Source organism: Schistocerca gregaria, chromosome 2 (genome assembly GCF_023897955.1).
Source record: "Schistocerca gregaria isolate iqSchGreg1 chromosome 2, iqSchGreg1.2, whole genome shotgun sequence".
In the NCBI taxonomy this organism is placed as follows: domain Eukaryota; kingdom Metazoa; phylum Arthropoda; class Insecta; order Orthoptera; family Acrididae; genus Schistocerca; species Schistocerca gregaria.
Genome location: NC_064921.1, coordinates 245,906,103 through 245,933,158, shown reverse-complemented (window position 1 = coordinate 245,933,158; position 27,056 = coordinate 245,906,103). Strand labels below are relative to the sequence as shown.

At 43.4% G+C, this 27,056-nt stretch overlaps 1 protein-coding gene across 2 annotated transcripts in view; it reads left to right on the top strand.

Moving 5' to 3' along the window:
- The first annotated feature begins 4,216 nt into the window (after positions 1 to 4,216).
- The window catches only part of LOC126336779 (sphingomyelin phosphodiesterase-like), a 338,554-nt gene continuing 315,714 nt past the window's right edge, over positions 4,217 to 27,056 (top strand). For both annotated transcript variants that reach the window (XM_050000797.1, XM_050000795.1), the window contains exon 1: positions 4,217 to 4,311. In XM_050000797.1, the coding sequence (XP_049856754.1) occupies positions 4,236 to 4,311 (76 nt within the window). In that variant the 5' untranslated portion in view covers positions 4,217 to 4,235. The remainder of the gene's footprint in view (positions 4,312 to 27,056) is intronic.

The window sequence follows — 27,056 nt, the reverse complement described above, 5'->3', positions numbered from 1 at the left end:
ACCACACTGGCGCTATGCAACATCAAACGGTGCGCACGCATCAGTCTCTCTACCAATAGATGGTGCCACTATACCCACAGTTACGTAGTGCCACCTTACGTATAAGGCAAAGGTAGACCCACTGATCAGATTTCATTTGAATGAACCTCATAGATCCAGGTCTCACATGTTCCATTTGATCTAACTGGTATAAGGCTTGAGAGCGCTAATACACTACTGGCCATTAAAGTTGCTACACCAAGTAGGTAAAATTGTTATACCAAGTAGAAATGCAGATGACAAACGGGTATTCATTGGACAGATATATTATACTGGAACTGACATGTGATTACATTTTCACGCAATTTGGGTGCATAGATCCTGAGAAATTAGTACCCAGAACAACCACCTCTGGCCGTAATAACGGCCTTCATACGCCTGGGCATTGAGTCAAACAGCGTGGATGGCGTGTTCAGCTTCAACACGACACCACAGTTCATCAAGAGTAGTGACTGGCGTATTGTGACGAGCCAGTTGCTCGGCCACCATTGACCAGATGTATTCAGTTGGTGAGAGATCTGGAGAATGTGCTGGCCAGGGCAGCAGTAGAACATTTTCTGTATCCAAAAAGGCCCGTACAGGACCTGCAACATGCGGTCGTACATTATCCTGCTAAAGTGTACGGTTTCGCAGCGATCGAATGAAGGATAGAGCCACGGGTCGTAGCACATCTGAAATGTAACGTCCACTGTTCAAAGTGTCGTCAATGCGAACAAGAGGTGACCGAGACGTGTAACCAATATCACCCCATACCATCATGCCGGGTGATACGCCAGTATGGCGATGACGAATACACACTTCCAATGTGCGTTCACTGCGATGTTGCCAAACACGGATGCGATCATCATGATGCTGTAAACAGAACCTGAATTCATCCGAAAAAATGACGTTTTGCCATTAGAGCACCCAGGTTCGTCGTTGAGTACACCATCGTATGCGCTCCTGTCTGTGATGCAGCGTCAAGGGTAACCGAAGCCATGGTCCGAGTTGATAGTCCATGCTGCTGCAAACGTCGTCGAACGGTTCGTGCAGATGGTTGCTGTCTTGCAAATGCCCCAATCTGTTGACTCAGCGATCGAGACGTGTCTGCAAGATTCGTTACAGCCATGCGGGTAAGATGCCTGTCATCTCGACTGCTAGTGATACGAGGCCGTTGGGATCCAGCACGGCGTTCCGTATTACCCTCCGGAACCCACCGATTCCATATTCTGCTAACAGTCATTGGATCTTGACCAACGTGAGCAGCAATGTTGCAATACGATAAAGCGCAATCATGATAGGCTACAATCCGACCATTATCAAAGTCGTAAACGTGATGGTACGCATTTCTCCTCCTTACATGAGGCATCACAACAACTTTTCACCAGGCAATGTCGGTCAGCAGCCGTTGGAAGCTTACCTCATGGCAGCACGTTGTAGGTGCCGCCACCGTGTGAATGCTCTGAATAGCTAATCATTTGCATGTCACAGCATCTTCTCCCTGTCGGTTAAATTTCGCGTCTGTAGCACGTCATCTTTGTGGTGTAGCAATTTTAATGGCCAGTAGTGTAATAACAGGAATAGAGAATGTAATTACCTGACAACCATTTCGAGGACAGTTTTCCTATAATTAAGCTGATAAATTAACGTCTCGTCCAAGTTAATATTGTTCCACCATTAGTAATTATTTGCCTATAATAATCATTAGCCTTCTCCTTTAATATACATGTAATAAGTTATTGAGCGCTATTTATTGCAAAAACGGTTTTTATTCTTTCTGCATTATCCATGCTAAACCTCTGTTACACTGGTAGACAAATTGCGCTGCTGCTTGGTATTTCACTTGCAAAGCATAATTTCAGCATCAAGTAAACTCAATTTGATCAGTCACCTTTCTTTATGAGCCGTGTTAGAACTTGGTATAACTTTGTCTAATGAAGCTGGCGACCATTCCCTTTTGCGTAATTACAGTTTACTTTACTACTGATAGAATCTTGGTTCCGCTACTGTTTCCCTTAAAAAGCAATCCTTAGAAAAACAGAAACAGTCCGATATCTTTCCATTAAGTACAGTCACCGTCAAATAATTATCTTTTCACAGGCGTAACATTATCAGTGCATTGCTAATTTAGTAGCAGCCAATAGTGTTACAACTTGCAGTAACACTCAGCAGTGTGAATAACCATAAGTTCAAAAGTTTTTCGGTTGTGTTGTATGTTACCAAGCTATAGAATTATTTGTTTGTATATAAGTGTGCAGTTCTCGAGTGTGGCAGGTCTTGCACAAATCACTGCTGAACTCAAGTCGACACGCCGCAATACGAACGAAAAACTGCAACATTTCGTACTAAAAGCCTTACGTTTGGTTGCCGTAGGGACTACGTCATGACAAGACTAATTACAGAGTGAACTGCAGCATTATGAATACAATCATTCTGCCCGTGCTCCATTAGCTGGAATCCGCAAGAACGACGACTTCTCTCCATAGATATCACTATCTTCTTTGGTTTTGGCTCTTGAGGAAGAATGGGCTGCCACTTCCCCACAGACATTAAGAAACCTCATTGAACGTGCCCCCAGCAGAGTTAAAGGGAAGGTGGAGACACCCCATATTAACGTCCACTAATAGCTGTCCAGATACTTTTGATCAAATAGTATATGATGTTTGGAGGGGGGGGGGGGGGGATGTATTATTGTTTTGTGACTTGATCGTACATTGGAAGTTGCCGTGGACTTGAAGAAGGAGCTTCTGTCGACATTCTCGGTGATCAGTTGTTACCCTTTCTTTCACATCTTCATTGTGAGTGTTCCAACATGGCAGCAATGTTTTCAAGACTACACGCATACGTTCCTAGTCTGACAAACACTCAGACATCCTATCATTCCTTGACTGCCCGGTAAATCACCAGATCATAATCCCATAGACAATCCCTGAGACTGGAACAACGACTGGCACATCATCCCCCAGTTGTCGCCTCGACATTTTGAGGTTACAAGGGATACTGTAATAGTATAACTAATTTGCTGGATGAGGTAATGTTTACTGTGGAAGAACAGTAGGGGCGTAGCAAGCACAAGTCAATATATTTATGGAATCACCTTCTTGATAAAGAGAGGAGGCAGCATATAACAGTTTCACACTGAATTACTTAGTTACATAATTGCCTAGGTCTCATTGCATAACTTGGTACATATGTTAATAACGTAAGGTGTGCTTGTCTTGCTAATCATTGGATTTGCTGGGTATCTGATCACTGAAATAGGAGTACTCCATAAACATAAGAGCTCTTCAAAATAGTTCAAAACTCAAATTTAAAGCATAGTAGCAGGGATAATATTTTAAACATTAAAGAACATGTTTTATATAAAAATTAAGTTGTAAGGATGTTTGAGAACCTCTGCATAATAAGTTATTGTCTTTTATTGTGAAAGTACTGTTCAGTTTTCGATCTATGTAGAGAAAAATGAGTATTTCTTATCCACACCTTTTAGGCAGAGACGTGATTAAACAAAAGAAGTGGGGTGAAACTGCCAAAAAGTGGAGTGCCCTTAAATATGTAAGTAATCTGATGATTGTCTACAAAATAAATAAGGTATTTAGTTTTACGTATTTTAATATTGTAACATTGTAAATGCATGATGGCCATGTTAAGAAATAATGTATTTGATTAATGTATTGTCACGTGACAGGACACAGGACAGAGGATAGGGGACAAAGGTCTTGGTCTTTTGATCGTGGTCCGTCGGTGCGGTAAGGTCGGTGCGGCTAAGAGCCGCCGACGTAGTATCACGTGGCCATCAGTTTCTTTTGTGGATGTGATTCAGTAAAATAAAAACATTTTTATTCTAAACTGTTGTCGGTGTAAATCATTTGTGAACGATCGTGATTTAGACAAATACTTGAATTCATTCGCTGCTGTACTAAGGCTGGCTATTTACTCAATATAGGGCGCGAATGCAACTGTGCACAACCGAACCCCTTTTGCAGACGAGTCATGATAAAAGGTAGTGTACAAGCCCTATTGAAGTTGCAACATGACAAATTTTTGGTCTGCCGCGCTTACACGGGATGTGAGAGGCGGTCCGCAGTTGACAACGAGGGCGGTAGCTACAGTTACAGCAGCGCGCCGCGGTGCTCCTGGCGAGCCGGCGCGGAGTGCGAATTGGCGCTCTTGTAGATAAGGGACACGCGGAGACCCGGCAGCTCAGTCCGTTCGCCATGGCTGAAGAGAGAAGCTGCCTTCTGCTGCTGCTGGCGCTGCTGGTGGCCGCTGTGCCCGGAGCCCTCGCCTCAGGTAACTGGCCGCACCATCTGCCCCTGCGACTGTACTCTGAAAACCACTGTCACGTGCATCTCGGGGGACTCTGCACTGTACCGCGTGTGTGCGGGAAAAGTGGCTGCTTAAATGTCTCTATGCACACTGTCTTGTCTTCACAGTCCCACGGGTGTGAGGCGTAAAGTGTTGCACTATAACCCAGATTCCTCAATATGTTTCCTGAAACTTTGAAAGTAGGCATTCACTGGGCAATTGCGTCTGCCAGTCCACTTTTTTCAACTTCAGTGATACTCTCTCATGGGTAAAACAAACCTGAGACCATTCGTTCTTCCCCAATTTGCATACGTTAAATAACCCATGTTATTCCTATTTGTTATGCTTTCCACATGCCCGAGTGTTTTGGAGGTGATCTCCTTTTTAAACTCACTGCATTTTTCTCGCTATCATACCAAACTCTACTGCATGCCTCCGTTTCCGTTTCACATCCCCAAATTTTTTTGGTTAGAGGATACTATGTTTTGGAGTTTGATGAAGTGCAAATTTTCATATTTCGGAAATTCTAAAGCGATTGCCAATCTCTACACAACATTGAAATCTTATCAAGGTCACATTAAATATGTGTGCAGCTTTTTTCAGACTATACCTTTTAACAGATAACTGTAAAACGTCTGAGATTACCAATAATATACATATATGGATATGGTGTCTGTTCTTTCGGACATATACGAAAGAACAGACACCATATGAATATATATGTATATAGTTCTGGCGATACCGGCCATGACCTTCTTCCTGTGTGTGGATGCACACGTATTCCCCGAACTCCTACGGGACTTGGTAAGAATGTCTTCCACGAGTAATAAGTTTGTTGGGTTGGGACACTACGAATGTAGTGTGTGGACATACAAGGTGAGAATGTGGCTCTCGTGGGAGGCGTGCGCGAGATAGTCCCTGCAGTCGCACTATCCTCTGTGCCCTCCGTGGCTCAGATGGATAGAGCGTTTGCCATGTAAGCAGTCCCGGTCGCGGCATGCGTTTTCACCTGTCCCCGTTGATATATATCAACTCCCGTCAGCAGTTGTAGGTATTAATCTAATTGTAATTTCGTACCAATAATATTGTCTGCCTGGTGACTGATATACAACATGAATGACAAGTGTCCCACCACAGTTCCTAGGGCAACGCCAGAAATTACTTTCACATCTGTTGGTGACTCCCCACTCGAGAAACCATGTCGCATCCTCCCTACCAAAAAATCCTCATTCTAGTTACATATTTCATTTGATACCCCATGTGATCGTGCTTTCCGCTGATAAGCGTTGGTCGTATAGAACTCTCACTTGACTCCACAAGGTGCCAACTACGAGGTGCATTCAAGTTCTAAGGCCTCCGATTTTTTTCTCCGGACTGGAAAGAGATAGAAACATGCGCATTGTTTTAAAATGAGGCCGCGTTCATTGTCAATACGTCCCAGAGATGGCAGCACCGTACGGCACATGGAATTTTACCGCCAGCGGCGAGAATGAGAACTGTTTTAAATACTTAAAATGGCGACGTTTTCCTTACTTGAACAGCGTGCAATCATTCGTTTTCTGAATTTGCGTGGTGTGAAACCAATTGAAATTCATCGACAGTTGAAGGAGACATGTGGTGATGGAGTTATGGATGTGTCGAAAGTGTGTTCGTAGGTGCGACAATTTAATGAAGGCAGAACATCGTGTGACAACAAACCGAAACAACCTCGGGCTCGCACAAGCCAGTCTGACGACATGATCGAGAAAGTGGAGAGAATTGTTTTGGGGGATCGCCGAATGACTGTTGAACACATCGCCTCCAGAGTTGGCATTTCTGTGGGTTCTGTGCACACAATCCTGCATGACGACCTGAAAATGCGGAAAGTGTCATCCAGGTGGGTGCCACGAATGCTGACGGACGACCACGTGGCTGCCCGTGTGGCATGTTGCCAAGCAATGTTGACGCGCAACAACAGCATGAATGGGATTTTCTTTTCGTCGGTCGTGACAATGGATGAGACGTGGATGCCATTTTTCAATCCAGAAACAAAGCGCCAGTCAGCTCAATGGAAGAACACAGATTCACCGCCACCAAAAAAATTTCGGGTAACCGCCAGTGCTGAATAAATGATGGTGTCCATGTTCTGGGAGAGCGAGTGTGTAATCCTTACCCATTGCGCTCCAAAGGGCACTACGGTAACAGGTTCATCCTACCAAAATGTTTTGAAGAACAAATTCCTTCCTGCACTGCAACAAAAACGTCTGGGAAGGGCTGCGCGTGTGCTGTTTCACCAAGGCAACGCACCCGCACATCAAGCTAACGTTACGCAACAGTTTCTTTGTGATAACAACTTTGAAGTGATTCCTCATGCTCCCTACTCACCTGACCTGGCTCCAAGTGACGTTTGGCTTTTCCCAACAATGAAAGACACTCTCCGTGGCCGCACATTCACCAGCCGTGCTGCTAATGTCTCAGCGATTTTCCAATGGTCAAAACTGACTCCTAAAGAAGCCTTCGCCGCTGCCATGGAATCATGGCGTCAGTGTTGTGAAAAATGTGTACGTCTGCAGGGCGATTACGTCGAGAAGTAACGCCAGTTTCATCGATTTCGGGTGAGTAGTTAATTAGAAAAATAATCGGAGGCCTTAGAACTTGAATGCACCTCGTAGTAACTGCGTCTCGAAGTAGAACACGCCCCTGCATTATGAGGGCAACAATAACGATAGTATGCAGAACATTACAAGCCAGTGTTCTCTATACCACCTGGATGGAGAGCTACCGTCTTGGAGCAATGGACTAGCACATTCCTGTTGTCTCCATCGTCCTCCAAGTCGTAGTTATACAAAAAGTTTCAATTAGTGTGTACGTGATTAAGGATTATTATTCGAACTATGCCATGACTATTAATATGCAAAAAACAGAGAGAGAAACTCAACTTTTGAAAACGAAGTACTGAAAAAATGTATCGACCAGTGAAAGAAAATGATGAACAGTAGAGTGTCAGGAAAAATAGAGAACTCAGACAGTATACGCACTATCTGACATCATAGCGAGTGTGAAATCTAAAAGAGTCAGGTGGCATGGACATGTGAGGGGGAGAAGGGAGAACATGGCAATAAAGGTAGTGATAGCTGGGGAAGCCGAAGGAACGAGACCACTAAGACGACCGAGAAGGAGATAGAAGGATATCATTGCAGACATACAGGTACTAGGGCTGGGAGGTGAAGATGCAGCTGACAGGAAGATGTGGAAGGCCGGAATGAGTGAAACCAAGGACCGGTTGCGGTTTGTGTGGCCAGTGTAAGTAAGTATTATAGGGACTCTTTGTGGAAGCCGTGTTGTGTGTATTAAGCGGAGAGAGGAAGTCTTTGGCCAGCACTCTGACATCTGCAGGTGGTATATACTTCGAATAAAATAACTTTGTGACTAACTGACTGCAGTGGCAGACGCCTGTATCTCCCGCTTGCAGTCAGCCATAGAAGGCGTTGCATGGACCTAAAAAACGGCAACACTACGAGCATGTGACGCTCGAAGAAGAGGCTGGTGGCTGGCCCTTACCATTCGACTCGCCCAAACGTGAACTCGAAGTTATTTTACTCGAAATATAGTAATCATTGTTGTGATGGGATGACTGTAAATCTTTAGCTAGACGAGTAGGAAATCGTAACACGGTAGTTATGCGAAAGCAATGATCCAGTTTCTAGCTTAACATGTGAGCTATTGAAGTATTTTTTCCATTATATGCAGGTACAGGGTGTTTCAAAAATGACCGGTATATTTGAAACGGCAATACAAACTAAACGAGCAGCGATAGAAATACACCGTTTGTTGCAATGTGCTTAGGACAACAGTAAATTTTCAGGCAGACAAACTTTCGAAATTACAGTAGTTACAATTGTCAACAACAGATGGCGCTGCGGTCTGGGAAACTCTATAGTACGATATTTTCCACATATCCACCATGCGTAGCAATAACATGGCGTAGTCTCTGAATGAAATTACCCGAAACCTTTGACAACGTGTCTGGCGGATGTACTGCTTCAGCTGTTCAATTGTTTCTGGATTCTGGCGGTACACCTAGTCTTGCAAATGTCCCCACAGAAAGAAGTCACAGGGGTTCATGTCTGGCGAATAGGGAGGCCAATCCACGCCGCCTCCTGTATGTTTCGGATAGCCCAAAGCAATCACACGATCATCGAATTATTAATTCAGGAAATTAAAGACGTCGGCCATGCGATGTGGCCGGGCACCATCTTGCATAAACCACGAGGTGTTCGCAGTGTCGTCTAAGGCAGTTTGTACCGCCACAAATTCACGAAGAATGTCCAGATAGCGTGATGCAGTAATCGTTTCGGATCTGAAAAATCGGCCAGTGATTCCTTTGGAAGAAATGGCGGCCCAGACCAGTACTTTTTGAGGATGCAGGGACGATGGGACTGCAACATGGGGCTTTTCGGTTCCCCATATGCGCCAGTTCTGTTTATTGACGAAGCCGTCCAGGTAAAAATAAGCTTCGTCAGTAAACCAAATGCTGCCCACATGCATATCGCCGTCATCAATCCTGTGCACTATATCGTTAGCGAATGTCTCTTGTGCAGCAATGGTAGCGGCACTGAGGGGTTGCCGCATTTGAATTTTGTATGGATAGAGGTGTAAACTCAGGCGCATGAGACGATACGTGGACGTTGGCGTCATTTGGACCGCAGCTTCAACACGGCAAACGGAAACCCGAGGCCACTGTTGGATCACCTGCTGCACTATCTGTGCGTTGCCCTCTGTGGTTGCCGTATGCGGTCGCCCTACCTTTCCAGCACGTTCATCCGTCACGTTCCCAGTCCGTTGAAATTTTTCAAACAGATCTTTTATTGTATCGCTTTTCGGTCCTTTGGTTACATTAAACCTCCGTTGAAAACTTCGTCTTGTTGCAACAACACTGTGTTCTAGGCGGTGGAATTCCAACACCAGAAAAATCCTCTCTTCTAAGGAATAAACCATGTTGTCCACAACACACTTGCGCGTTGTGAACAGCACACGCTTACAGCAGAAAGACGACGTACAGAATGGCACACCCACAGACTGCGTTGTCTTCTATATCTTTCACATCACTTGCAGCGCCATCTGTTGTTGACAATTGTAACTACTGTAATTTCGAAAGTTTGTCCGCCTGAAAATGTACTGTTATCCCAAGCATATTGCAACAAACGGTGTATTTCTATCGCTGCTCGTTTAGTTTTTATTGCCGTTTCAAATATACCGGTCATTTTTGAAACACCCTGTATATAGGCCACAATGTAAATAGATGGCAAGTTTATGTTCCAGACGAATACCGGAGAGTACTTCTGTGATGATGAGACTATTTTTAAAAATTAAAGAGATGAAGACAGAAAAATCACAGTGAACCATGATTAAGATGGCTATACTGGGGTTTGAACCCCCATCCTCTCGAATACGAGTTCAGCGTTTTATCACTGCACCACCTCTCTCACTGTAAACTCTCAGTCGCGGATAATGGCAAACGTGTGGGGACGACTGAGTTAAAAGCTCCAAAGCTAAGAGTGTTGGGGGATAACACTGCCAGTGTAATACGACAACCAACGATTCGTTGTTGTTATATATTCATCTATTATGTTCATAGTTGGTAACATTGTATGATATGCGAATCTGTTCACTATGTAGGCACGTCAGAGCACCAGCTACACCCCTAACATTAACAGAAAGTGGAAGCGTTAACTCCTGCTGACATGAGACCTCGTGCTGTGTGCGCGATCCTCACTTCCCCTGGGTATGTACTTTTTCTGGAAGAGACTTGTTCCTCCAGAGACAGAAAGTGCAATACTCGCAACAGTTAGGTATGAGCCTTTGACCATTCCCACGCTACATTTGCGAAGAGCCATCAGCGCAGAGTCCCAGTGAAATTGTGCCCGAGCATAGATAGTGCATGGTTGACAGACCCATGTCTGCTTCGTCTCAGCTTAACTGCATCAGCGTGCACTGTGTTCCTAACAGACATACTCCCTACTTTCTTGATCTCCCTTTATGTGTGCTAATCTGGCGTCACTTGATCTGTCTTTAAGCACGTTATTCTGGTGTGATGAAACCCCAGGTCACTTTCATCAACTTCTTGTACACCTTTCCTGAAAGGTGGTTATGAAGAGGGACTCCTGTTACATAGTTACCATGTTCACCTGATGTAAATCCATTCCAGCTGTTCTTGTGCGATCATGCGGAAAGACACCTTTCAAGACAGTTGAAGAGCTCCTGGTAAAGGTCTCTCATCACGTGAAACCATTCCAGCAACATTAGGGTTGTTCGAACAGACACAATAGTTTACCATTCAGTTGTGCAGATTTATAGAGTTGTTACAATAACGCGTTTACTTAATGAACGAATCTCTCACTCTGCATGGCAGTGTGCACTGTTTTTAAACTTCCTCTCACACTACAATTGTATACCGGAGCAAAAATGGTTCAAATGGCTCTGAGCACTATGGGACTTAACATCTCATGTCATCAGTCCCCTAGAACTTAGAACTACTTAAACCTAACTAACCTAAGGACACCACACACATCCATGCCCGAGGCAGGATTCGAACCTGCGACCGTAGCAATTGCGCAGTAGCGGAGTGAAGCGCGTAGGAACGCTCGGCCGCAGCGGCCGGCTATATTGGAGCAGGAGGGCAATACCCCTGAAGATTGAGCTGCCAAGGCGCAGCTTTGTTTCTGCCTGTTCCTCTCTCCTACTTTCCAACCTTCCCATAGTGAGTCTCTCCATTTGAGTCTCTCCCGCATACGCTGCGAACCGAGAACAAATTTCGTCCAGCCATTTAGTTAACAGTGTCGCACTTGCTTTCACCTATCCAGACGACATGTATGTTTATATTCTGTGAAGAATTCTTTGGCCGTGGGGGATGCATCAGTAATAGGCTGCAATGGAACGACGTCCCGTCGTCATTGGTCCTAGCAGTGATAAATACTTTCGACATACAAGAACTTGTATCTTTCATAGTGCGATCATTATTTCTACAGATGGATCCAAGGATGAGGCAGTGTATATTGGGACAATACAAGGCAACATGCCAGAAAATTTAAATGATCAAAGTACAACACAATCATGGCAGCAAAAGTAATAGCAGTTCTGGAAGCTCTTCCTCCTCTTCACAGAAAGTAATAACATTGTCTGTCACATTCCAAATCAGTACTTGCCTTGCCAAAGAACGACGATGCCGGCAAAAAGGAGTCACCTGTAGTACATAGACTGCTAGATGTATTGAGTGAAATACACTCCTGGAAATGGAAAAAAGAACACATTGACACCGGTGTGTCAGACCCACCATACTTGCTCCGGACACTGCGAGAGGGCTGTACAAGCAATGATCACACGCACGGCACAGCGGACACACGAGGAACCGCGGTGTTGGCCGTCGAATGGCGCTAGCTGCGCAGCATTTGTCCACCGCCGCCGTCAGTGTCAGCCAGTTTGCCGTGACGTACGGAGCTCCATCGCAGTCTTTAACACTGGTAGCATGCCGCGACAGCGTGGACGTGAACCGTATGTGCAGTTGACGGACTTTGAGCGAGGGCGTATAGTGGGCATGCGGGAGGCCGGGTGGACGTACTGTGGGGCGTGAGGTCTCCACAGTACATCGATGTTGTCGCCAGTGGTGGGCGGAAGGTGCACGTGCCCGTCGACCTGGGACCGGACCGCAGCGACGCACGGATGCACGGATGCACGCCAAGACCGTAGGATCCTACGCAGTGCCGTGGGGGACCGCATCGCCACTTCCCAGCAAATTAGGGACACTGTTGCTCCTGGGGTATCGGCGAGGACCATTCGCAACCGTCTCCATGAAGCTGGGCTACGGTCCCGCACACCGTTAGGCCGTCTTCCGCTCACGCCCCAACATCGTGCAGCCCGCCTCCAGTGGTGTCGCGACAGGCGTGAATGGAGGGACGAATGGAGACGTGTCGTCTTCAGCGATGAGAGTCGCTTCTGCCTTGGTGCCAATGATGGTCGTATGCGTATTTGGCGCCGTGCAGGTGAACGCCACAATCAGGACTGCATACGACCGAGGCACACAGGGCCAACACCCGGCATCATGGTGTGGGGAGCGATCTCCTACACTGGCCGTACACCTCTGGTGATCGTCGAGGGGACACTGAATAGTGCACGGTACATCCAAACCGTCATCGAACCCATCGTTCTACCATTCCCAGAACGGCAAGGGAACTTGCTGTTTCAACAGGACAATGCACGTCCGCATGTATCCCGTGCCACCCAACGTGCTCTAGAAGGTGTAAGTCAACTACCCTGGCCAGCAAGATCTCCGATCTGTCCCCCATTGAGCATGTTTGGGACTGGATGAAGCGTCGTCTCACGCGGTCTGCATGTCCAGCACGAACGCTGGTCCAACTGAGGCGCCAGGTGGAAATGGCATGGCAAGCCGTTCCACAGGACTACATCCAGCATCTCTACGATCGTCTCCATGGGAGAATAGCAGCCTGCATTGCTGCGAAAGGTGGATATACACTGTACTAGTGCCGACATTGTGCATGCTCTGTTGCCTGTGTCTATGTACCTGTGGTTCTGTCAGTGTGATCATGTGATGTATCTGACCCCAGGAATGTGTCAATAAAGTTTCCCCTTCCTGGGACAATGAATTCACGGTGTTCTTATTTCAATTTCCAGGAGTGTACAAAACCATAAATGGCAAGTCAAAATGTATTGGTTCAAAGGCACTGTGGGATGAAAGGAAACTAAATTCAAGGTCGTCAGTTCCCGGGTTCGATTCCCGGCGGGATCAGGGATTTTCTCTGCCTCGTGATGACTGGGTGTTGTGTGATGTCCTTAGGTTAAGTTAGGTTTAAGTAGTTCTAAGCTCTAGGGGACTGATGACTAAAGATGTTAAGTCCCATAGTGCTCAGAGCCACTTGAACCATTTTTTTTTCAAGGTCGTCAGACCAAACAGGCAATATATGAAGGTATAGAAAAACATCTTAAACTACCTGTAAACGGCTTTCTACAACAATATAGATGCCTACTATGTCATTCATGGAATAAAGGATGGGCATAATTCTCGAAATCAAGAGACCGACATTATGCCATTTAATCACCGATTTTACCAAACAATCCCTGAGTCACGAAGAGCTATTGTGGTAGAATGTTCGTATCCACTTTAGCACAACTGAGCTTCAATCACGCATGCTTCAGACAGGATCTATGTTGCATTCACGCTATTGAGCTGCCAGTTTGCGAATGTGGAATCAGGAGGAAGTGAACCACTTGTTCTTTGAATGCGACAGTCGAAGACAACAATCCGCAGTATTGATTTGGCATCTGTTGGCGTTAAAGTGTTGTCTTCTAACATATGTTGAGTTGAGTTCAAGTGGAGGAGGAGACCAAACGGCGAGGTCATCGGTCTCATCAGATTAGGGAAGGATGGGGAAGGAAGTCGGCCGTGCCCATTTAAAGGAACCATGCTGGCATGGATTTAGGGAAATCACGGAAAAGCTAAATCAGGATGGTCGGACGCGGAATTGAACCGACGTCCTCCCGAATGCGAGTCCAGTGTGCTAAGCATTGCGGCACCTCGCTTGGTTCAACATCTGTGCTGACGTACCCGGCGAAAAGGATATACAAAGAACTTTTTCTCTTCCTGTGTGCAGAAAGAGTAAATATGACATTTTCATATATGCAATCTTATCAATCACTGTTAAATTGAGATAGAAGAAACTTGTAAATCTGAATTCGCCTGTTAAATTACGCATGTTAATACAGTTAACTATGACTGACTCAACTAGGACCTACGCAGCCTGTAGATTGGCAGGGCTTCTATTAGTGACACCAATCTATCTAGTTACGTTGTATGTATCCTACATTACAGTTTTAGCGCTCTGGATTTTACTCTCTAATTTTTGTAACTGACCTAATGTAATACCACTTACGGCCAAGTAGTAGTATCTTTATTCATCCGTACATCTCTTTTTACAAGGATATAGGACATGCCAAAAAATTACAAGTTTAGATCAATTTAAAACAAGGTAATTCGTATACACATATATTTACAGACTTCTAGTTAGAGACAATCATTAGTTTTACCCCTAGTATACAATACTCTTTACAAATAACTTATTAAATAATGTAATTCCACACTGTTCACTCATTTCTCACTATCAATTACTGCTCACACTATTCACACATTGTTTCATAACAGTTCACTCGCTACACACACAGACACACACACACACACACACACACACACACACACACACACGCACACACGCACACACGCACACACATACACACACACTGATGGTCCCTGGGCCATTTTCTGTACTGAAACTTCCCATTTGCTATCCTGAAAAACTAAGTCAACATCCCTCCATAATGACTGAGATATTGAGCTCAGAAAGAGGAAGAGGTGTTAGTATTGTGGTATGCATAGCTTGGGGGTAAGTATTTCTAGAAAGAAAAAAAAAACATAAAGTGAATGTGTTATGTGGAATGTTGGATGTTTTATAATCATTATTATTATTATTATTTATTTGTATAACATTTTTTATCAAACCCCCTACTCTGTTTTATCTAAGGAAACCTTCAATGTATAAAACTTATTGCATAACAGGTACTTTTTTTAGCTGCCTTTTTAAATAAGCGTATTTTTTCAATTTCTTTAATCTCTCTTGGTAATTTATTGTACAGTTTTATTCCTTGATAGAAAATGCTGTTTTCAGTTTTATGTTTATTTTTTCTTGGTAAATGTAAGTTGACTCCATCTCTTGTTGCATGGTCATGGACAGAGCTGTTTGTGTAGTAATTACCAATGTTATTTTTGATGTGTACAATTGACTGGTAAATGTATTCACATGGAGCAGTTAAAATCCCGTGTTTTCAACAGGTCTTTACAATGATCTTGAGTAGTATTTTTGGTTATTATTCTTATGGCTCTTTTCTGGAGATTGAAAATTATGTTCATACTTTATGCATTTTTCCCTAAAAAAGAATGCCGTAATTAAGAATTGATTGTACATATGAATAATACGTAACTAAAAGACACTGCATGTTACACGCAGACGATAGGAGTCTAAGGGCAAAACATGCTGATGACATTCTGTTTGCAGGTACCTTTGTTTGTTCACACCACTTCAACTGAGAATCAATATGATTCCTAGAAATTTTGCATTTATTACACAGTCTATAGAGTTGCCATCTGAAATTGTAATAATTACAAATTGTGTGTAGATGGCTGTATGAACAGAGAACTCAAAGCCAGTAAATAAAAGAAACTTAAGCTACTTCATTGTATTCAAGAAGAGCTGAATACATACTATCTGGCCATTTTCATTTAAGTTTTCCCAGACTTCTGTAAATCAATTCATGCGAGCCAAGGTATGGTTCTGTATATGCAACCAAAGTCGAATTCCTGCCCATTCTACTGTCAGTGCTGCATTGGTCAAATTACAGGAGCCGTTAAGGGCGATGTTTTCGTGCGCACTGTCCAAACCTGTTTTTACAGCAGAACTATCGGTGGGTGAAAGCCCATGCAAAATGTGTTAAGGAGGTAGGGGGGGGGGGGGAGGGGTAGGACGTCAAACGGGCCCACTTGGAACAGGAGAGGCACCACAGGACTTTCAATTTTCACTGTCTACACTTTTACAAGTAAATTCATAAAACTTTGTCAGCATAACCAGGAAGGATTTAGGATTCATACACGTAGCAATGGAAGTTCAAAAACATAACACTGTAATTTCTTTTAGGAAATTTCATCATTTTTTCACTTACTATTGGCTGCATTTGTTGTTATAGGTACACTTTTCTTCATAAGTAAGAGAGATCCTTCAATGGATTTTGCACAGCATATAAACCATGCTTACAGGTGTATGAAACTCTAGAATTTTTCAAATCTATTAAGAACTGTGGTAAAAATTGAGATAATTAACTACAAAATTTGAGTTTTTTTAAACATTAAGTTTAAAATGTAACAGCTCATTCATTTTTTTCATAAATTAAATAAATTCTAGAGTTTCATTCGCCTGTGGTTTGTATGCTGTGCAAAATTCGTCGAAGAATCTCTCTTACTTATGAAGAAAAAACAACAAATGCAGCCAATAGTAAGTGAAAAATGATGAATTTTCACATCTAAAAACATCATTTTGTTATGTTTTTGAAGTTCCACTGCTATGAGTGTGAATCCTGAACCCTTCCTGGTCATGCTGACAAAGTTTTATGAACTTATTTGTAAAAGTATAGACAGTGGGAATTAAAATGTATGGTAGTGCCTCTCCTGCTCCATGTCGGCCCGTTTGACGTCCTACCCCCCCCCCCCCCCCCCGCCCCCCCCTTTCCCCGCTTAAGCAACAAAAACGTTAAAAAGGTCTGCAGTTCCGGTGAACACAGAGAACTTTTTTTTAGTGCAGTACTTCAACCAGTGACACCAGGAAAACTGCGTTGAAAAAAAAGTAAGAGAGGCTGAAATACGGTCATGTGCTTTACTGGCCGAGTGTAATGTTGCTCTTAAGACTTGCAACTAAATAAGTTGCCCTCGGCGAGACTAAATATAGAGACTCTGAAATTGCTAAAGCAACTAAATTAGATCGCACTATAGCCACAGATATTGCGCAAAATGTGGTCGGATAGTGTACCAGTGAAGAATTAACAGAAGTTTTAAAGAAAGTGATGTTCAGCGTCATAATTGACGAATCCATTAATATCAGTAGCGTGAAGAGCTTGATACGTGTGAGGCTCTACAGTGACAAAAATGAAAAAATGAAGACTACATTTTTGAAGCTAGTACATGATGACACTAAGTCTTTCATTTAGGACCTACTGCACAACAGCTGTACAAATCAATTTTTCTGTATTTAAAAATGCAGACATGGATAGTAAGAATACAACAGGTTTCCTAAGAGACAGATGCAACAATATGTATGGGAGAAACTCCGGCGTTGTCTGGAGTATTTAGAATGAACTTCCGGGTATCATTTTGGTAAAGCGCATCTGCCATTCTCTGTATATCAGAGCAAGTGAAGCATGCAAAATGTTACCTAGGATGCTCGCGGATTTGTGTAGCGGCTTACACTGAAGTGCCAAAGAAACTGGTATAGGCACGCGTATTCAAATACAGAGATATGTGAACAGGCAGAATACAGTGCTGCGGTCGGCGACGCCTCTATAAGACAACAAGTGTCTGGCACAGCTGTTACATTGGTTACTGCTGCTACCATGGCAGGTTATCAAGATTTAAGTGAGTTTGAAAGTGGTGTTAGAGTCGGCGCACGAGGGATGGGACACAGCACCATAGCGATAAAGAGGGGATTTTCCCGTACGACCATTTCACGAGTGTACCTTGAGTATCAGGAATCCGGTAAAACATCAAATCTCCGACATCGCTGCGGTCGGAAAAAGATCCTGCAAGAACGGGACCAATGTCAACTGAAGAGAATCGTTCAACGCGACAGAAGTGCAATCATTCCGCAAATTTCTGTAGATTTGAATGCTGGTCCATCAACAAGTGTCAGCGTGCGAACTATTCAACGAAATATCATCGGTATGGGTTTTCGGAGCCGAAGGCCCACTCGTGTATCCTTAATGACTGCGCAGAACAAAGCTTTACACCTTGCCTGGGCCCGTCAACATCGACATTAGACTGTTGATGACTGGAAACATGTTGCCTGGTCGGACGAGTCTCATTTCAAGTTCTATTGAGAGGATTGACGTGTACAGGTATGGAGACAACCTCACGAATCCATGGACGCAGCATGTCAGCAAGGGATTGTTCAAGCTGATGGAAGCTCTGTTATGCTGTGGGACGTGTGCAGTTGGAGAGATATGGGACCCCTGATACGTCTAGATACGACTCTGACAGGTCCATGTCCATTCTGACGGACTTGGGCAATTTCAGCAGGACAATGCGAAACACCACACGTCCAGAATTACTACAGAGTGGCTCCAGGAAGAGTCTTCTGGGTTTAAACAATTCCGCTGCCCACCAAACTCCCCTGACATGAACATTATTGAGCTTCTCTGGGATGCCTTACAACGTGCTGTTCAGAAGAGATTTCCACCCCCTCGTACTCTTACGGATTTAAGAACAGCCCTGCAGGATTTATGGTGTCAGTTCCCTCCAGCACTACTTCAAACATTAGTCGAGTCCATGCCACGTCATGTTGCGGCACTCCTGTGCTCTCCTCGCGGAGACCTTACATGATATTAGGCAGTTGTACCAGTTTCTTTGGTTCTTCAGTGTATGTGGTGTGTTCAAACGTACTGCAAAATGGCGAGCACAGATCAAGGAATTCCAGGAGTTTCCTTCCTCACATGAATTGAGTGGCACACCTGAATCAACTACTGCAGCCTCCGTATTTCAGTCTGTATTCAGGGCACTCACTGAAGCACTCAATTGACCTACGTCAGTCACCTCCACAGAATACGATGGCTTTTTGCTTTTTCTGTACTGGCACACTGGCACATTTCATCTGTTCGGTAGTTTGTGCTTGAGTGAAAAAACTGTTTTTTGTCATTTTAAAGAAAGGAAGAAACGAGCAATGCAGGCACTGCATTCCACATTATTTCTTCTGGTAAGCCTAAAATGGTGAGCGCAAATCTTAATATTCTTGTACAGATACTGCGTATCCTTCTTTATACAGTCGGCCCTTCTCGTATTTATAACCCGCTTCTTGCTGCTGGGTAGTGAAATCAAGCAATTACTCTTGAGGGAAAAAAACACACACACACACACACACACACACACAACGCATACATATAGGAGCGCACAACATTTTTACACTACCCGTTCATATCCACATAACGTAGCCCAATATAGAGCAGAACGTTTCCTTATTTTCATGAAGTTGTTATGACATGCTAATTTTAACGATTTCTTGGTTGCTTAAAGACGATCATAATAATTAATTGCAACTAATGGGTTTCGTTACCCAGTGTAGCAGATAAGCACAAAGTTATAACGGTATCTGTATTTTTATGAAATTTCAGTATAAACTAGGCAGGCACTATTGAAGACGTTGTCGAATGCTTATCTGCATTCGGCAAAAGGTCCAGACATTTTTATGCAGTAGCAACATCTTGAAATCGTGGTTAAGGTTTTGCAATGATCATTAAGAGCCAAAATTCTGAAGACACTACGATTGTATGGAAATGATAAACATTTTCTTGTATCTCCAAAAGTACAACTAGGTATCCTAAAAACGAGCATTTGTTATTCGTAATGACGACTTACCTGTCAGCATCCTTCGGAAATCGAGAAAGAGTTATTTCCAGATTACACTTTTGATTGGTGCTACAATTAACAGCGCCACAATAAGCCCCAAAATACGACAGCGTTTTGAATATGCTGCTCCCTTCCATGTACACATACGCAATCGTTTCGTAGTATGCTATGTTTACACGGGCCAGCGGCTTGGCAGCCCTGCAGTAGTGAAACTGCAGAAAATCTCTGGGAGTTTCATGACTCATTCCACTGCCATGATGCTATACCTTCTCTCCATGACTCTACAAATACTATTGCGCAAGACTGCGAGTAGAGATGGGCCAACTTGAGTAACCATCCGGATTAACTCGGGTTTAGGGGATTTCGAATCAATCCGAATGTGAATGTTGCTAACTCGAGTTGTGTTCACGAGGTGCGCGGCATTCGCCGCTATCGTTGACAGTTCCGCGCGATGTTGACGCTTACCGCCGTCGTGTCGGCCGAACACGAGTTGAAGTGAGTTGCAAAATGGGACGTCACTCAGTATGGTCTTCAAAAGTGCAGTAGCTTACTACGATTTATTTCGTTTCATCGAAATTCGTGACCGCGTTTGATAAGTGTTATTTACAGGTCGGTCTATAAAGAACATTAGCGTCATGGCAGATCGCAAATACATATCTATATTAAAATTTTGAATACAAAGTCACTGAGGGAAACAATGACGAAGTGGTAACGTTACACTATTCAAGTTTTAGCCGTGGGATTTGGCAGCCTTAAGATCGTCCGATTGCCGTCAAAATCTTTTCAGCAAATTCCGGGTGTGCTATGAGTTTTTGAATTGCAGCCTAAAGCACGGCTACCTTGAGATCGTCCGATCTTACAACAAATTCGAAGTGTCTCATGAGTACATTTTCAAATTCAGCCTGCAATGTGGCATCCATTAACGCTCGTGGAAAGCATTTGGCTGCCTTAAGGTCGTCAAATCGCCGACAAGCCATTACAGCACATTCTGGAGGTATCATCGTATTCAAAATTTCTTGCCAAAAGACTTGAAATTGCGGACTACAGCTCGATGTGCATTCGTGAACTGGCTTTTGGCTACAGTACGCTCGACCATTGGTAGTCAAAATTTATACTGCGAATTTCACATGTTTTGTAGTCAATCTTCAAGATTTCAACAGCAAAGACCAAATATTACGCTCTGTAGTGCGGTATTCGTGAACAGCCATTTGACAGCCTTACGAGCGCTCGATAGCCGTCAAGATCTACGCAGCGTTTCAGGTTGTCACAAGTCTATGATCAAAATTTCTAGGAGGAAAACCAAACATTGCGCCCTATCTTTATCCATCATGCTCGTGGCTATATACATGGTCACCGATTTATACCCATAGTTACAGATTGGGAAACTGCACAGCTCAGGCTGGTTAACTGAACTGAATCGTGATCTGCGCAGACGTTAAAGAAAGAACGGCGTTGAAAGTCATCTCAGTTTTTTCGTCCCAACTCGTTTTAACCTGGGTGTACAATTAAACACCTTTCAGCCGTTTACTTCCCAGCCTTATTTTATTTGGCCACCACTTTCAGCGTTTTACTACGCCATCTTCAGGCCCCTTACGACGTGTACGAAGAACCTACTTCGGTTGTGATCAAAACAGGGGCCGGCAACACTGGTCTCAGTAGATTTTTGCTATAGTGATCACCTGCCGACCTGGGTCGGCTAAGACTAGTATTGCCGACCCCTGTTTCGATCACAGCCGAAGTAGATTCTTCCTACACGTCGGTAAGAGGCCTGAAGATGGCGTACTAAAATGCTAAAACTGGTCGCCAAATAAAATTAGTTTGGAAACTAGACGAGTGCCGCAACCATCTCTAAAAAGATGGACATACAGAGACGTTTTAACCTGGTTTGAAGTAGGTTTATGCAGACTTTCTACTCGGTTAAATTGGTTTGGCGTAAACCAGGCTTTGCCCATCGCTAGCTGCGACTCGACTCGACGATTACCTACCAACTTGTCCGCGCTTTTCTCAATAACGCAACCTCTGGAAACCAGAAACTGTGTATCGCTCATGGGTCCAGCTTTCAAAGATTAAATATCTTAAGTGACAATATTCCGAATGAACAGATAATTTCATTATATTTGCATTCTTAGATAGGGTGGTAAAATACGAGACTGTGATTTCCATGTAGGTAAAAAGAAAGATCATGCTCGTTTCACAACCATTTCTGCAAATGGGACGTCATTTTGACGTCACGCGCAATATCGACGACCGCATGATCGGCTGTCGATTTTTGTTAGCATTCGATACTGGACTCTGACAAGGATTAATGCGCGCGTGCCGGAGATTTACACAATAATTTATAGACGGTTAATGGCTTCATGTAAGAGTGCTCTCTCATGAGTGAGTTATTATCGTCAATAATTTACAAATTAAGCATGAAACGCTCTTGTTTCATGTCAATAATTTACAAATTAAGCATGAAACGCTCTTCTTTCATAGTCTGCACATGCGATTTCAAGGCAACAGAACATTGAAAATTTATCACAGACACGTCACCATTTTCATTAAATGTCACTCAATAACGCATCAACGATATAAGCCTTCAAGAGAGAATATGATACCGAAAACAGGAGGCAAACATCACATCATTAAGTGATAGCGTACGTTCACATCCCACTGCATGCAAACATTCTTTTTCCTGTTAGCGTTGTTAACCCAATCTGGGACTTTCTTATGAATGTAAGGCAAGTATGTTCTGCAATATTCAATGTTATTTACATTCTATCTTATTTTTAGAACGAAGAATGAAGTAAATATTTAGCGATTTCCGAGTGTGTGGTTAGGCAGAAACCTAAGAGGACAGCTTAAACTATTGTCACTGAAACAAGCAACAATAAAATTCATATTCTGCCTTTTCATAAATATTTGGCTCTGTATTTCCGAATATGTGGTGACTTCTGGGTGTGTGCTTAGCCAGGAAACCTAAAAGGGTAGCTTAAATTGCTGGGAGTGAATCGAAGAGCTATAATAGTTTCCTTGTCACAAAGTCGACAGTCAATCATGCGGTTGTCGATATTGCGCGTGACGTAAAAATGACGCCACGTTTTCGGAAATGGTTGTGAAACGAGCATGACCTTTCTTTTTACCTCCATGGAAATCACAGTTTGATATATTACCACACTATCTATGAATAATCGTAAAAGAGAAAGGAGTTGCCATTATGTCACAAATCTGAAGCCGACGTCCGCCATATTACATAGCTCAAAACATTAGGTTCACCGAGTTTACATCTTCATTGTTCACCGCGATCATGTTTCCCTGTGACGTCACTCTGACGTGCCTGTACGCAGTTTCGTCCCTATGGGGGTTTTGGTTGTGTGTTTCATCAGGCAGATTCCAGATTTCCGGAAATCATTTGACTGGTGTCCCATTGTGGGCTGTGAAAGAATGTACGAACATGTGGAATAAGTACATAGATACGTGAGCGGCTCACAGACTTACTAAATAATAGAACCCAGTATGTTGTCCTCGACGTCAAATGTTCGGTTACAGTATTGCTAGTGTCCTGCCTGACACAGTCAAGTCTTTTAAATATCTGGGCGCAATAGTGCATAATGACTACAAAGATAATATTCATGAAATTAGGGCTCAGACGGAGGCATAGAGATAGTCGTTTTTCCCTCGCTCTGCGAGTGGAACAGGAAAGGAAATGACTACTAGTGGTACTAGGTACCCTCCGCCAGGCACCGTACGGAGACTTGCGAAGTATATACGTAGATGTAGAGACAGCGCTCATGTGTGTGTGTGTGTGTGTGTGTGTGTGTGTGTGTGTGTGCTTTGCTTCCTTTATGAAGAATGCTCTGGCTGAAAACTTTACGTGAGCAGCCTCCTGCTGCTAGGCGTGTGAGTAACAGTCTATCTGTTTGACGGTAAAATTATTCCCTCGTGAATTTTCTTGTAAATAATCAACCGCACTTCAACAGGAACAATGATGTACGTAATTACAATACTAGAAGTGAAAAAATGACCATCATTAATCAACATTAAGGTTGTCTGTAGAACAGTCAGGGGTTCACAGCGCTGCAACCAAAAGTTTTGATCACTTATCCATTGATATAAAATGTCTGACGGACAACAAAGTAAAATTTGAGACCAAATTGAGCACGTTTTTATTTGACAACTCCTCTTATTTTCCAAACTACGATGAATTATTGTAATGTGTAGATGGTGGGTAGGCAATACTAACTAACATGTGTGTCTTTAATTAAAAAACGAAGAAACTAAGAAATGATCATCATGGAGAAATATTTACAAAAAAATGATGTTAATATAAAATGACTCGTCCCACATTACCATTTGTCGTGCAAATCATACTTGCGACATGAAACTGACTAATTAACTATTGATACATACTTTGAAGACTTCAGACTGAATTTCAAAAGTAAAGTCAAGCAGATGATCAAAGTAGATGTATATTACTATTGTCCGCAACTCGTGGTCTTGCGGTAGCGTTCTCGCTTCCCGCACACGGGGTCCCGGGTTTGATTCCCGGCGGGGTCAGGGATATTTCCTGTCGTGTCGTTTTCATTATTATCATTCATCCCCATTACGGTAGGAGGAAGGCAATGGCAAACCACCTCCACTAGGACCTTGCCTAGTACGGCGGTGCAGGTCTCCAGCATTGTCCCCTACGCTACTCAGAGAATGAGGCGTCATCATCATATTACGATTGTGATATGCTTGGTTAATCCTGAAAAACTGAGAGTTACTGGCGAGAAATATACCGGGAAAAGAAACAAATAGGCTACTGTTGGAAAGGTAGGCCTACATCTTACACAGGTTTACTAAAATGACTTATTTACTAGTTAAAGTAAAATATTCATTTTCATTCACTTTGTTGATGTGCATAAGATACGGCAGCATGCCTTGCTTCTCTCCTCGTTGCATAAATTGTAACGAACAAGAAGCAGTACCAATAACCAAGGGACCAATAACCAGACACCCTAAGCAAACAAGCATTGGTTTCCGAGTTCCTGATTCATTTGCTGTCGAGACAAGTAGCTACAGTAAAAGTGGAATTAAATGTATTACGGAAGCACGCTTTCCGCATCACTTCCTTCTCTTCCTAGTTGTTCGAAATATGTCAAAAATAGTAAGTTTCATTGAATCCAAATGTTTCATATTATTAGAGCAAATACGCATCCAAGAATAGAAAAGCGTTCGATATTGCCGTCCTTGCCCTGTTTTATTCATGTAAGTACTGTAATTTTTAGTATTTAAAACGCAGTTGCGTGCACAGGACAGAAATGACGAACAGGAAGGAATCGTAAACAGTAGTCGGCTAATGTTTTGGACTATTTAAGATGGCGGCAGGCCACACCCACTCTGGCTGGAAAACAAAGTCTATAGTGCCATCTGTTTTCTTTTCTTTATCTCCTTAATGATTTACTACTGTTTCTTTTAATGACTAAACCTTTCAGTAGTAAATCTTGGGATATAACTTGTTCTTATGTTCAGTTCATAAGTAATATTTCTGCATTTAGTGTACAAAGCTCCGTTTCAGATACATGAAAATGGCCTAAGGCCGAAATTGTGGAATCGTACATCGAATAAAGAAATGTCAGCTGAAGGCATCACAAAATCATTTTAAAAATACATTGTAGCTGCGGATCCTCTCGCAATGAAGATTATACCACGTGCTGCATTAAAAGTTCGACGGTGGAAGATCTGTTGTATCAATTTACAATCCTGGAGCTGCTAGCCACCTTACTTTTAGAGTCGCACATGGTTAATTTAATGTTGTCACGTACAATATCCGACAGAAAACGTGTGAAGCTTACACTTTCAGTAGCCACAAAACTAACATCTCATGTTATTATTAGCTGCATTAAGCTCTTCTGGAAAACGTAATCTAATCGCACTCTCAATGCCTTGTCTTCGAACCATATGATACGTATTTAATCTTTTCAGTTGGTCTCACGATAAATTCTCGCGCTAGATAGCGATTAAATCAAAATTTGCTCGTATCTCTGGAAGTAATCGCACTGACGATAAATTAACACCTATCACTGCTTAGCCGGTTCACAGCACCCTCTAATGGATCACTGTGTTATCAGTCTTCTCTTTCCACAAAAAATGCAATACGAATTGCAGCAATCAGGCAAATTCTGTGGTGTCAAATCGCTTCTAGTTAGTAGCTTGCTGAAAACACATTCAAATGGAGCCTCTAGCCAGACTTATGAGTCGCGGAAGAATATCTTGATCATAGACAGATAGATATCCATCGATCAAGGGCCCTGCAGACCAAGCGCAGCTTCCATAAACTGCCTCCAATCCTTCCTGTTTTGTGCCCAGTTCCTCTAGATGTCTTCAATCTCCAGGGCTGCTAGGTCCTTCTCCAGGTCGTCCATCCAGCTCTGCCTTGGTCGTCCAATGGGGCGTTTGGTGTTTGGTTTCCCTCTAGTGCCATTTTCGCATGTCTTCCATCTGGCATACCAGCCACATGGCCCACCTATTGTATTCTTTTGCTCTATATCTTCTGTAGGGTAGTTGGTTGTCGCATCAGAAGGTAGATTTGCTCGTTTTTCCTCCTCCTCCAGTCTCCATCACCTAAAACTGGTCCCCATATCTTCCCCATTACTCTTCTTTCAAATGTTAATAGTTTTTCCTTTTCTCACTTAGTCATGCTCCATGTTTCTGAACCGTACATGATTGCTGGGCATATCACTGTGTTGTAGATTTTCATCTTAGTGTTCACTGAGATCGATTTAGAACTGAGTGTCTCTCTGAGGGAATGCATGCATTTCATTCCCACTGCTATTCTTTCGTTGATGTCCATTTTTATGTTGTTGTCCGTGGTAAACCAAGATCCCAAGCTTTTGAACTGGTGTAGTCTCTTGAACCTCTTCCCATCTATCTCAAGAAAATCTTCCTACTCCTGTCTTCTTCCTAACTGCATGACTTTGAGCCCTACCTTCTGTGCATAATTGTCCAGTTTCTGGTACATTCCTTTCAACTCATGCTTTGATTCACTTAGTAGTACTATGTGATCTGCATATGCAAGACAACTGAAGTTACCATCCATCTGTGCTCCAGTTAACTCCTGTTGCCTACACTCTTTCATCATTTTCTCTAAGATGACACTCAACGGAACACATGAGGGAGCATCCCCTCGTCTGAGGGCTGTCTCAATCTCGAATATTTCTGATGTCGTTCCACGGGAACGTACTGCTGCCTTTGACCCTTCGTCTGCCGCCGTGGCCGAGCGGTTCTAGGCGCTTCAGTCCGGAACCGCGCTGCTGCTATGGTCGCAGGTTCGAATCCTGCCTTGGGCATGGATGTGTGTGATGTCCTTAGGTTAGTTGGGTGTAAGTAGTTCTAAGTCTATGGGACCGATTACCTCACATGTTAAGTCCCATCGTGCTTAGAGCCATTTGAACCATTTGGCCCTTTCATACAAGCTTCCACCATTCTCACTAGCTTCTCAGGGATTCTGAAGTCACGCATTGCATTGTGTGGACTGTTCCTGTGGATGATTTAATACGCA